This window comes from Trachinotus anak, unplaced genomic scaffold (genome assembly GCF_046630095.1).
Source record: "Trachinotus anak isolate AG129_WGS33_773 ecotype Australia unplaced genomic scaffold, CSIRO_AGI_Tana_v1 ptg000024l, whole genome shotgun sequence".
NCBI lineage: Eukaryota > Metazoa > Chordata > Actinopteri > Carangiformes > Carangidae > Trachinotus > Trachinotus anak.
This window is the reverse complement of record NW_027273875.1, coordinates 16,927,226-16,940,512: the sequence shown is the minus strand read 5'-3', so window position 1 is coordinate 16,940,512 and position 13,287 is coordinate 16,927,226. Positions and strand designations below refer to the sequence as shown.

Below are 13,287 nucleotides of genomic sequence, written 5' to 3'. Positions count from 1 at the left end.
ATCTGAGTGAATGTAACCTTTCTGTGAGTTCCAACCACTGACCTCCTCTGACCTCTCTCATCAACAAGGTATTTCCTTCACAGAGCTGTTACTCACTGGAGGGTTTTTGTTTCTGACTCTGAGTACAAACTCTAAAGACTGTTGTGAGTGAAAAACCAGGAGATCAGCAGTTTCAGAAACACTCACACCAGCCATCTGACACCAACAATCATGATATGGTCAAAGTCACTTAGATCACATTTAACCTCATTCTGATGTTTGCTGTGAACACAAACTGAATCTCCTGATCTGTATCTGTATGAGTTTATGCACTGATCTTCTGCTACATGATTGGATAGTGGCATAAATAAGCAGGTGTTCCTACTTTAGTGCTCAGTGAGTGTATATACCATTAACAAATGACTGACAGTCAAACATTTTGATCAAATACACTTATTATTGATCCAAGAAAAAATAATGACTTACCATGTAAGTTTTGACTTCTTCCTTGTTCTTTTCCATCTCCCTTTGGGCTTTGAGCATTTCCTCTTGCACGTCGTTCATCTTGGTAGCAGCTTTTTCAGTGTTAGCTTTCATCTCACTCACAGTCAGAATTGCAGTTATTGTATCTTCCAATTTTTGTTCAGCCTCCTTCCTTTTTTGTTGCATCTTTATCTTCATGATTTCTAACTCATCCCTCTCTTTTATGGTCTTTTCCTGCCATTGTTCTAGCTTCTGTCTCTTTTTCTTTTCTTGAAAATTCCTCCATTTGATTTGGTTCTTTTCTTCTATAAATGTCCCCTTCCTTTGCTCTTTATCTTTTCTCACCATGTGCAGCATCTTTCTGATTTTTTGCACTTCAGAAATCACTCTTTGCATGTCAGCTTTTACTTTGTTCATGGTGCTAATCTCCCTGCTTTCCTCAAACTGACTTTCCTTATGTTGCTCGTCAAGCACCTGCTCTGACCTCTGCTCCTCAGACTTTTCTTGTCTTTCTTCCATGTCTTGTTTTGCATGTTCAGTCTCTTTCTTCTTTTTGCTGATCTTTTCTTTTTTTCTCCTGCTCATTCTTGCCATTTTCATCAGGTTCCTTTTCTTCATTTCAGTCTCAGTGTTCATCACTTCCAACTTTCTTTTTTTATTTATTTGTAACTTATTGTCCAGCTGCTGAAGTTTCATTTGTTGTTTTTGCTTCTCCATATAAGCCTTCATTACTTCTCTGTCTTGTTGCTTTTGAGCTTCAGATTTCATGTTTTCCATTTGACCGCTCTCTATGTTTGGCTCCTCTCTCAGAGTCACTTCCAGTTGTTCACCGTCTTCCAGCACATCCCAAAGTTTCTCTATCTCTTCCCAAATTCTTCTGAGTTTTACCTTCACACTGTCAAAGGTGTCGGTGTCTGTTCCTTTTTTCTGCTTTTCTCTCTTTTCCAACTCTAAGACTGCAGCTTTCTGCGTTTGAGTATCTCTTTGAATTTTCAACCACCTTTGCTTCATCTTGTTGATATTTAACTTTATATTATGTTTGAAGTTCTCAAGTTGATCTCTCTGTTGTGAAATATCCTTTTTACTGCTCTTTAACTCTTGCTTTATGTTTGCTATGCTTTTCTCAGTTTGTTCTTTTGCCTGCTTTGCTTCGAGCATTACTTTCTGGTTTTTGTTAATTACACTCAACAGACTCTCCATTATCTCATGTTCTCGTTTAACCATGGGTTCTTTGGGTTCCTTAGGTACTTGTCTTGTCTTAGCATACTTGATCATCTCTAACTTGTGTCGCTTATTAATGATCTCATGACGTACCCTGTCCAGAGTTTCCCTCTCATGGGATATTTCAGTCTGTATTTTCAGAAACTGCTTTTCTTCTTGAGTGGCTTCATTTTTATTCTGTTTGAGTTTCTCAGCATAATGTTCTATCTTTAATCTTAGTGTTTTTATTAATAAGTACTGATCATGTTTTTCAGCTGTCAATCTGTCAATGTCCTTCTGTTGCTCTTCTGTCTTTGTCTTCAGGTATCCAATTTCATTTCTCTTTCTTTCTGTGTCTTCTGACTGTTGTTCAAACTCCTCCATTAGTTGATATGTCAGTTGTCTTAGCCTTTTAATGATCTCCTTGTTGGTTTTCATGTTGACTGTTGTTTGATTGTTCTCTAACTGCTTGGTGTTTATCGCTGTGCTGTCCGGTTGTCTTTGCTCTGTTGGTTACGAAAATGGACAGAATGTCACTTGTTTAATAAATGACCAACATATACAACCATTGCTAAGACACAACTCTACACTGAACCTTCTATTGTTTTAAACCAGACTAGAAAAAAGTTAGTTTGGAAAATAGATGTAAGAACAGATTAAAAAGTCAATATAAAAAACACATTTGGAGCATGTTTATCCTCTGTAGAGACACCAAAGAGAAGACAAGTAGAACAAGGAAAGATATTTTACACAAGATAGTTACAGGAAAGAAAAGTAAGTACAAAGGCATGTCATTTAGTTAGTTATCCAGTTAGATATGATCCTCTCATACTGTCCAGACAATGATGTCACTCATTCTTCTCTGAGATCTGTAGATGTTTTCTATTCCATTTTCTTGTTTTAAACTTAAAACGGAAAAAAAAGAGCTGTTTTCCATTTTTGTTGTCAAAATTATAAAACAAAAAACAACAATATCAAATAATAAATAATAAATAATATCACCAATTTTGGTGCAAATTCCCTTTTTTCATTTTTCCTTGTTAAATTGGGGAACGAATAAATGCAGTCAGGTGACACAGAAGTAAAGGTAAATATTTCAAAATAAAAGCCAGATGGTAGAATTGCCATAGGCATTCTATAAAGTGTAAAAATATACAAGCACAGACAGACAGACAGTTTGTTTACTACTTGTCTATTTTACAGAACCCATTAAATGTTCAAGTAAGATCAGAAATATCTCTGTGAATTTTTTCCTTTGAAGTCTGATGCATGTTGACACTCTGTCTACAATAGAGACTATCAATGTGTAAAATAGCTTCATTATACGTAGTTGTGGTTATTTTATGCTCAATAAATGGGCTAAAAGCTCCATTCTGCAAATATGATTATGATCAATACAATATCAATATCAATTTGCCAGACTGATTTATCCACTATAGGACTAATGTACGGTTCAGTACTGACGAATTTCTGAGTCGAAGTTGTAGTGTCTGCTACAGCCAACAAGAACAACAGCTATAAAAAAAAACCTTCGCTTATCTTGATAATAGGAAAATATATACCAAATTGATTTTAATAATAATTTGGTACATGGGAACCTCTGCTGGTCAATGTAGACAACACTGTTTGGGAAGAGCCCACTGTGCATTTCCACATTTATTAATTAGGTTATTAATTAATGCTGCCTGTCAATTTCCTCCACTCTGTTTAATCACATTGTGGTACATACAGACATAAAGCACTTAAAATGAAAATCAGCTGGTCCAAATGTGTGCATGCAGGGGCATTGGTAATATGCAAAGGATGGCCATGTGAAACTTGCAGGGCAAATTGAACTTTACATTAATTTAACACAAGAAAATAAGAACATAAATCACATAATTGGGAAAACAAATAAGTCTTTAACTGGCAAAGGTACAATTGCACTCGTTGATCATTTAGATCACTGTCCATTGGCAAATCCCTATAGGTGCTATATTTAGGTATTTCATTTTAAAAGTTCAGTCACAGCTAATTGCTGACAGCTATCCCTCTGTCTGCAGCTGGCGATGGCAGTCCTTGTTCTGCTCTGCTCGGTATATGTTCTCCACCAGAACAGAGCAGGAAACACTGTCACCGGCTGCAGACAGTGGAGATACAGTGCGCCCACAGGACAAGAGGGCTGCAGGACGAGCCAGGGCTAGCTGTATAGTTATGGCACGCAAAGAGTGTCACTATTTGTCTCCATTTCACCGGCGTTTGATGTATTGTAAACACCATTTTAAATACCACCAGGCGTTTATAAGTGCCATTCTTATGCCACCAGGTGTTAAATAAATGCTTGGCACCATCTGGCATAAATAAGCAGGTGGCACCACCTGGCAATAATAAACACCAGGCGTAACGGAACGTCACCAGACATTTTGTCATTGAACTCCACCCTGTGGTTTTCACAGCCAATCAATTTGAACTGTAAGCATCCTATCAGTAAAAGATAAGTGCAGACCACAGTAATCAAGCACTGATCTTCTTTGCTGTTTGTTAGGGTAGCCTAAAGAAAATCCGAAGTATGGACCCTTTTATTATTGCCTGAACGTACACGTAAGACACGGACCTGTCTTACCTGAATCAGCCACGAGCTCAGGTTCCTGCTGTGACAGACTGACTGAGGGCTGTGTCTCTTCCTCCGTTATGTCAATCAGCGCCCTTGTTTGTTCCAGTGGCGTCAGAGCTGCATTGAAGGGTGTGGGTGGCTCCATCATGGTTCCAAATGATCTCACCCCACCAATGATTTGCTCCTCTAACTCCTCCACTGTAAATGACTTTGGTGGTTAATTCTCTTACAGGGATTTGATAATACTTGCCAATCATTAGAAGATTTTACCAGCAGAAACATGTGCCTGTAGTAATTTGACTCTGGCAGCAGTCTTGGACCCCCCCCCCCCCCCCCCCCCCCCGCCATCCAACAGAGGAAAAAAAACAACAGTTTTTAAATCCCCTAGAAAATCTAATAGTATATGACCAGCTTCTACAGTCCCTAATGGCGCAAATAGCACCATTTGACACTCAGTATAATCATTTTGCATGGTAAGTTCAAGGTTGCTGTGCTATAAGACAGAGACGGCTCACGGACAAGACAAACAGAGCAGCAGGGAGTTCATCAGACCATCAGAGCAAAGTGAGAAATATCCACAAATCTGTTATTGTAATTTATTTCCATGATGATCCTCTCACGTCGCGTGTGAGTGAGTTACTATGGTTAACACCAACGGTCTCTCTGTCACTCTGAAACTGTCTCATGATTCAATAACAACATTTTAGTTTTGTATGCCTTTTAAAAGATCATGACAGTAAGAATGCCTCAATTTTGTAAAATGATATCACTGAAAACTAATGCTATATTATATTTTTATTATATTAAAAATTATATTAATGACATTACCACCCCCCTACCATTTTTGTTGTATAATTCGCACTCTGACTAATCAATATGCTTTCCGTAAACCTGTATACAACATGTTGCTGTAGATCTGCAAAGCATCATGGTCAAAATTTATCGGTGGGGGAATTTTACAGTAAAGACCGCAGGACGCTACAACAGGTAAGACTTTTACAAAACTCAACATTTTTGACTAAATTGTGTTTTCTGAGATTCGGCGTAGGGCAATTAGTCAGAACTGTGTTAGATATTTTTTGCTCTCCTAACTTGAGCAAACAGGTGTTTTGCTGCATTGAGAGTCTTTCAAGTTTTATTAAATTGAACGTCTGGCACTGAAGGAATACAAACCGGGAGAAACTGACGGCAATGGTGGTGAAGACGGCGACATGGCAACTCCCGTGCTTTTTCATTTTTTATTTTTGGGGAGCTGCACATTACTCATTAAAAAATCTACTTGCAGCAAATTTAAACACAGAGGCAACCTGTAGTAACATCTGAAAATATGTTTACCATATGACGGCCATTCAAAGGTAGGCCTATACACATACCTGTATTTTTATTGTTGAGAACTAAACACAATAATTTGGAGTAAAATAACAATACATACTGTGGTCTCCGGGTTTGGCCATGTTTCCATGTTACAAATTCAAAACTGATATTTCCCATGAGATCACAGTCCTGAGAGGGCATAATGTAAAATTAGAATTTAAACATTATTAGGTACACACATGAGTACTCTAATTACTACAATGACAACAAACCTATTTATTAAATAATGAAAAATATTTATAAGTGAGTCAATGTATTGAACCACTGAACATTTATATTATTTATTTCATTATTATTATTTTTGTCTTACCCCAGCTTCTTTTTGTCTTGAATTTTGTACAAAAACCATGTGAAGTAAACCATGTAGACTCAAAGTCCTAGAGCATGAGGAACATCTTCGCAGGTCATTTGACAGAGTGAAGTTTTGTGGAGATCTGTGGAGATGAAAAAGGCTGGCAACATTATATCTCCTCATGTCACATGTTTGTTGACCACCAGATCTGGTTGGCAGATAGATGTTACACCCAGCAAGTGTGTGTATGAGTGGGTGATATTTGGGTGGTGAAAAATTTTGCTCTGTCAGTCTGGTCTCAGCTGATAAGGGTGGGGTCCAGGGTTTCCCTCAGCTCTCCTGATGAAGAAGGCAATTGCTCCCATACTCAGAAATGTATTATATATGCATACAAGCAGAAAAGATGTACTACTTTTTAATATTTTGATGTTTTCCCAGTACTAAAAGAAGTGCACTAATCATTTCTCTTGACTTTATAGTATAGGTAAATATGGTACAAAATTAAACAAAACTAAACTGAACTAAATGACTGAAATACAGGGATCACATTTTTTGCTTATATTATCTGGCTGCATGGTTTCATTGCAATCATGCATTACAATTCCCATGTAACTACATGCATGACAACAAGGCAATCATGGAAAACATAGGACATTGTTCTGTTGCCATGGCGCCGCGGATGGCTGCCTCGGTGTTTTGGTGCGCATTTTTTTGCCTTATTTTCTTTATAAATCCAGTTTTCTGCTTTGGTTTCACCAGAGAAGAGCTCATTAATATCAGAGAAACAACTCCAGTGGATTTTTTTCCTACTTTTCTCGACTCATCTGTGGGATTATTGGACATTTTGGTCAGAGGTGCACTGACCGTTGCTCTCGCAGTGAAACGCCGGAGGAGAGGAAAACGTGCCGGTGCGCTTGCGCGTCTCCGCCGGCGCGCACTCCGCACACCTCTCCCAGGTATCTTTCTCTCCAAGGTGCGTTCACTGCCCAACAAACTGGATGAACTTCAGCTACTGGTGCAGAAGAACAGAGACTTTTCCTCATCTTCCGTCCTGTGCTTCACGGAGACGTGGCTGTGTGGATCGATTCCGGACTCTGCGCTGGAGCTGGCCGGCTTCCAGCTCTTCAGAGCGGATCGCGACACAGAGCTGTCCGGCAAAACGAAGGGTGGAGGAATCTGCTTTTATGCAAACAGTGGCTGGTGCAAAGACGTGACAGTGATCCTGCAGCACTGTTCTCCTGACCTGGAGACTTTCATCATAAACTGCAGGCCCTTCTACTCCCCCCGTGAGTTCACCTCAATCATCCTGGTCGGTGTTTACATCCCACCACAGGCCAACGTGCAGGAGGCACAGCGGGCGCTCGCCGACCAGATACTGTGTGTGGAGCAGACCAACCCGGACTCCGTAGTTATTGTCCTTGGTGACTTTAACAAAGGTGACCTCAGTCATGAACTGTCCAAATACAGACAGTTTGTTAATTGCCCGACCAGAGAGGGGAACACTCTGGACCACTGTTACACCACAATCAGTGGTGCTTATCACGCCGTCCCCCGGGCTGCACTGGGCCACTCTGACCATGTCATGGTCCACCTGATTCCCACATACAGGCAGAAACTAAAACTGTGTAAACCTGTTGCGAGGACATCGAAGCAGTGGAGCAGTGAAGCCATAGAGGATCTGCGGGCATGTTTGGACTGCACTGACTGGGAGGTGTTCAGGACTGCTTCCAACAGTCTGGATGAGTTCACAGAGGCTGTGACGTCATACATCAGCTTCTGTGAGGACTGCTGTATCCCATCATGCACCAGGGTGAGTTATAACAATGACAAACCCTGGTTCACAGCTCAGCTCAGTCAGCTCAGGAGGCAAAAGGAGGAAGCTTTCAGGAGTGGGGACAGGGACAAGTTTAAAGAGTCCAAGTACAGGTTTAGCAAGGCGGTGAGAGAAGCTAAACGACTGTACTCTGAGAAACTTCAGCTCCAGTTCTCAGCCAATGACTCTGCTTCTGTCTGGAAAGGGCTCAGAAAGATCACAAACTACAAACCTAAACCCCCCCACTCCATTAATGACTTCCGTCTGGCCAACGATCTGAATGAGTTCTACTGCCGCTTTGAAAGACAGTGGGACAAGCCTGACACTAACCTCCACATCAGAGCCACACCAGAACCCCCCTCCTCCCCTACCAAAGGAACGTCTTTCTCTATCCTGGAGAGAGATGTCAACAGGCTTTTTAAGAAGCAGAACCCCCGCAAAGCAGCCGGTCCTGACTCTGTCTCTCCATCATCCCTGAAGCACTGTGCTGATCAGCTGTCTCCAGTGTTCACAGACATCTTCAACACCTCACTGGAGACCTGCCACGTGCCAGCCTGCTTAAAATCCTCCACCATCATCCCTGTCCCCAAAAAACCAAGGCCCACAGGACTAAATGACTATAGACCCATTGCCCTGACCTCTGTGGTCATGAAATCATTTGAGCGCCTTGTCCTGTCCCACCTCAAATCCATCACTGACCCACTCCTGGACCCCCTGCAGTTCGCCTACAGAGCCAACAGGTCTGTAGACGACGCCGTCAACATGGCTCTCCACTTCATCCTCCAGCACCTGGACTCCTCAGGGACCTATGCCAGGATCCTGTTTGTGGACTTCAGCTCTGCCTTCAACACCATCATCCCGGCTCTGCTGCAGGACAAGCTCTCCCAGCTGAGCGTGCCTGACTCCACCTGCAGGTGGATCACCGACTTCCAGCACGTGAAGCTAGGAAAGCACGTGTCTGACTCCCAGACCATCAGCACTGGATCCCCACAAGGCTGCGTTCTTTCTCCTCTGCTCTTCTCCCTGTACACCAACACCTGCACCTCCAGCCATCAGTCTGTCAAGCTCCTGAAGTTTGCAGACGACACCACCCTCATTGGACTCATCTCTGATGGCGATGAGTCTGCCTACAGGTGGGAGACTGAGCGTCTGGTGACCTGGTGCAGGCAGAACAACCTAGAGCTAAACGCTCTGAAGACAGTGGAAATGATAGTGGACTTCAGGAAGAGCCCAGCCCCACCCACCCCCATCTCCCTGTGCGACTCCCCCGTGGCTACCGTGGAGCATTTTCGCTTCTTGGGAACCACCATCACACAGGATCTCAAATGGGAGCTAAACATCAGCTCCCTCATCAAAAAAGCTCAGCAGAGGATGTATTTCCTGAGGCAATTGAAGAAGTTCAACCTGCCAAGGACTATGATGGTGAACTTCTACACCTCCATCATTGAGTCCATCCTCACCTCCTCCATCACCATCTGGTACGCTGCTGCCACGGAGAGGGACAATAACAGACTGCAGCGTATCATCCACTCTGCTGAGAAGGTGATTGGCTGCAATCTTCCGTCCCTCCAGGACCTGTACGCCTCAAGGACTCTGAGGCGTGCAGGGAAGATTGTAGCTGACTCCTCCCACCCTGGACACAAACTCTTTGAGACACTCCCCTCTGGCAGGAGGCTGCGGTCCTTCAGGACCAAAACCTCTCGCCACAAAAATAGCTTCTTCCCATCTGCTATTAGCCTCATCAACAAGGCTAGAGAGCCCCACTGTTGCTGATCAATTGCACCAATCACCAGAAAAAATTCCTTGTATGTGAAAACATACTTGGCAATAAAACTGATTCTGATTCTGATTCTGATTCTGATGTAGAATTTGGCTGAATCTCACTTTTTGGGACTGTGTTGAATTAAATGGAGTTGTGTGAAAGGCAAACGTCCAAGAAACATTACAAAATTTGTTTGTAACTACTCCCTTTCTGGACACAGTTGATAAAATACAAACATGACAATGGTTAAAAAAAATACCATGTGGTTTGAAGTCATCAGGTCTTTCTTTTTGTGTAACAATCATATATATTTGGAGAATATACACAAGAGTACAGGTGGAATTTAATCATGCACTGTGAATTTACACCCAAATTTTCCATACATCCATACAACATGTCAATAAAGTGCATTGACTTTATTTGGCCATTTAGATACTTTTACAGGGAAAAGAAATGGTTTCAGAAAATGTGAAAATGTCAGACCTGAAAAGTACCTCCAAGCTTGATTCTGATAATAGAATTTTGCACTAAGGATCCCTGTCCCTGTGTGCATTTTAAATGGTTTCCACTTTGCTATATTTTCACTCCCATATTAAAGGCCTACCAGTCAGGTGCATTAAGGCTCAATCAAGTAATTCTGTAGGTGATCTGGTCTCTGAATTGTTAAAGCGATGACCTGCTGATTTGTCCAGGGTGTCATCTACAGAAAGCTATCATACAGTTTATACAGGGTCCACCAGGGCTGTGGAGACTGTAGAGGACAGCTCAGTGCTTCCGGTGGAGGAATGTAACTAAGTATATTTACTCAAGCATTGTACATAAGTACAAATTTGAGGTACTTGTACCTCACCTGTGTGCATTCACTGCATTTATTGGACAGCTTTAATTACCAGTTACTTTATAGATTAAGATTTTTTTATATAACATTGTTAAAAGTTTGCTCCAACTCACCACCTACCACCTACAACAGCTACAAGTGAAGAATCTGAATATTTCCATAAGTGAATGCTGCCCAGTGTTAAGATCAGGCTTAAAACTGTCCTGTTTAGTGAAGCTTATAGTTAGGGCTGTCTCGGGTATGTCCTGACCCATCCCTTAGTTATGCTGCTATGGAGCTAGACTGCTGGGGGATTCCCATGATTCACTGGGCGCTCTCTTTCTATTTCTGTCTCTCTCCCTCTCTCTCTCGATGACTTCATGCCATTAACTTTGTATTTTTTCTCTCCCGTAGTTTGTGCTTCTCCTCTCTCTCCCTCTCTGTCCTCATTCTGCAGGTATCTCTGCCTCGGGAGCAGCAGGATCCAGATCCACCACTACTCATCATTACTATTAACCACTGTTACCTGTCATTATTATTGATAACACCATTACCTACACAGCTGTTCCTGGTCTCTCTCTCTCTCTCTTCTCTCCTCTCTCCTCCCCCCACCCCCTCTTTTTTATCTTCTCCTAAACCCAACCGGTCAAGGCAGACGGCCGCCCACCCTGAGCCCGGTTCTGTTGGAGGTTTCTTCCTGTTAAAAGGGAGTTTTTCCTCCCCCCTGTCGCCAAGCGCTTGCTCTTTGTGGGAACTGTTGGGTTTTTCTCTGTAACAAAGTAAGGTCTTGACCTTACCCTGTAAAGTGCCTTGAGATAATGTATATTATGATTTGGTGCTATACAAATAAAATTGAATTGAATTAAATTGAACAGTGTTTAGCACAGTCACATCCGTTATCCTATCTGGACCTTACATCTCAATATGTGACTTGATTTGCACTTTGAAAATCATGATTTCAGTTTAATGTACTGTATTTATTTCTCCAGATGAATGAATATATATATATATATATATATCATACAGAATATTTGACAGATAGGCTCAACATTTGCAGTCAATGCAAAGTTTCATTCAAATGTGACAAATGACATAATGATCAACAACAGACATACTGCCAACATTTATCAGGTCAAAGTGAATAGGATGGCGTTTAAACCCCACAGACAGACAATCAGCATTCTGTCATTCACTAAACATAACAAATTTATCTAGCTTTTACACTCTCTTTCATGTCAAGATCACCATAGCAACAAATAAGGGAAAATAGTCAGTGCAGACAGGTTGTGCTGCAAATAACGATTTAATATTCAAGGTATCATTTCATCCATATTTTCATATAAGTCAGAGTAACTAAATCTAATGAGAAAAAATACTCATTAAAAATTTAGAAGCATTAATTTCTTCTCAACCACTATTGAATTACTGTAGAATAAATACACATACCAAGTCTTTTTTTGTACTCTTTCTTGATGCTTCTTACAACAATGACGTGAAGCCAAGCGGCAGTCCCTGACTATGAATTGTATGAGACAAAAAGCATACAACAAAAATCAGCCCTCTCTATGTTGATATTCAGTGGTTTATTTGGAAAGCTCTCTTCAGGTCCCAACATAGACTCAGAGTCTTGAGGCTACATGACATTATTCACTGATTGACTGACACTGTTGAATGAAACATTCATGCATTAGTATGTACATTATGTAGTGCTGTATGTACCTAAAGCAGGATATGTATTTGTTGTGTCTGGACTACTGCCATTCTTTATTATCAGGATGTCCCAGTTACTCAGTGAAAAGCCTCCAGCTGGTCCAAAATGCTGCAGCATGAGTACTGATAGGAACTAGGAAAAGAGATCATATCTCTCCTGTGTTAGCTCCTCTGCATTGGCTGCCCACAAAATCCAGAATAGAATTTTAAATCCTCCTCCTCACCTACAAAGCTGTTAATAGTCAGGCATAAATGTATCTCAAAGAGCTTAAAGTTCGCTATTATCCTGACAGAACGCTCCGCTCTCTAAATGCAGGCCCACTTGAGTAGAATGGGGGACAGAGCCTCCAGCTATCAGGCTCCTCTGCTGTGGAAACAGCTCCTAGTGTGTGTTCGAGAAGGAGACACCCTCTCTAGATTTAAGATCAAGCTTCAAACTGTCCTCTTTGATAAGGCTTATTAACTATAAGGTAGGTCCTGAACCACATCCCTTAGTCATGCTGCTGGGGGATTCCCATAATGCTCTCTCTCTCTATATATCTATATATATATAGATATATATCTATAGATACTGTAGTTTGTGCTTCTCCTCTCTGTCTCTCTCTGCAGGTATCACTGTTCCTGGAGCAGAAGGATCCAGATCTGCCGCTACAACACTCATTATTATTGTTATTATTATTATTATTATTACTACTATATATTAGTATTATTGATAACAGCATTACTAATGGTATATACAGCTGTTCTTGGTCTCTCTCTCTTGAATTGAACTAGATATAGCTGTTTTAATGTTTTTTTCTTTTTAAACGTGTGTAGAGTTAATCTTCTAAACTTTTATCGGTTTATTGTAATCCTTTTGTGGTAATTACTACGACATGATTGTACCAATAATTATTGTCTTCACACCATTTCCAAAACTGTGAGTGTCCCTAACACTCATTCTGCTTCCTGTGTCATTTCCGGTACAACACTGCCCGGAGTGAGAGGAGTTGTGCGGACTTCTTTGGGAGGGGCTCTGCTGTCACTCTTCTCTGTGGATGCATCAAGGCACGAGCATGAAGACAGACCACACTGGAAGTTAGGGAAGTTTACCTCCAAAATAAGAGCATGAACTCATGCGTACAATCATACAATGTGCAACTCTAAGTAATATCATGTGTAAGTCAGTAAAAGTCCAGAAAATGAAATGTATACAAATTGTATACAGGCGTTTATGTTCACTACTACTAACGTTACTCGTTCCTACAGCGTAGTCATTATTACA

General features: G+C 41.2%; 1 protein-coding gene and 1 long non-coding RNA gene across 4 annotated transcripts in view; one reads left to right on the top strand and one right to left on the bottom strand.

Annotated features, from left to right (window-relative positions):
• LOC139608073 (extracellular matrix-binding protein ebh-like) overlaps positions 1–6,570 on the bottom strand; it is a 32,265-nt gene extending 25,695 nt beyond the window's left edge. The window contains exons 1-4 of one of the 3 annotated variants that reach the window (XM_071461530.1): positions 5,940–6,570; positions 5,688–5,758; positions 4,256–4,453; positions 466–2,168 (exon numbers count right to left, since the gene is read on the bottom strand). In XM_071461530.1, the coding sequence (XP_071317631.1) occupies positions 466–2,168; positions 4,256–4,453; positions 5,688–5,709 (1,923 nt within the window). In that variant the 5' untranslated portion in view covers positions 5,710–5,758; positions 5,940–6,570. Of the gene's footprint in view, positions 1–465; positions 2,169–4,255; positions 4,454–5,687 lie in introns of all 3 variants that reach the window. The other 2 variants (XM_071461532.1, XM_071461531.1) reach the window with 2 other exon arrangements.
• Positions 4,668–11,122, top strand: LOC139608076 (uncharacterized). Its single transcript, XR_011684944.1, has 3 exons — positions 4,668–4,819; positions 5,170–5,610; positions 10,218–11,122. It is a non-coding gene; the product is annotated as an uncharacterized lncRNA (long non-coding RNA).
• The last annotated feature ends 2,165 nt before the right edge of the window (positions 11,123–13,287 follow it).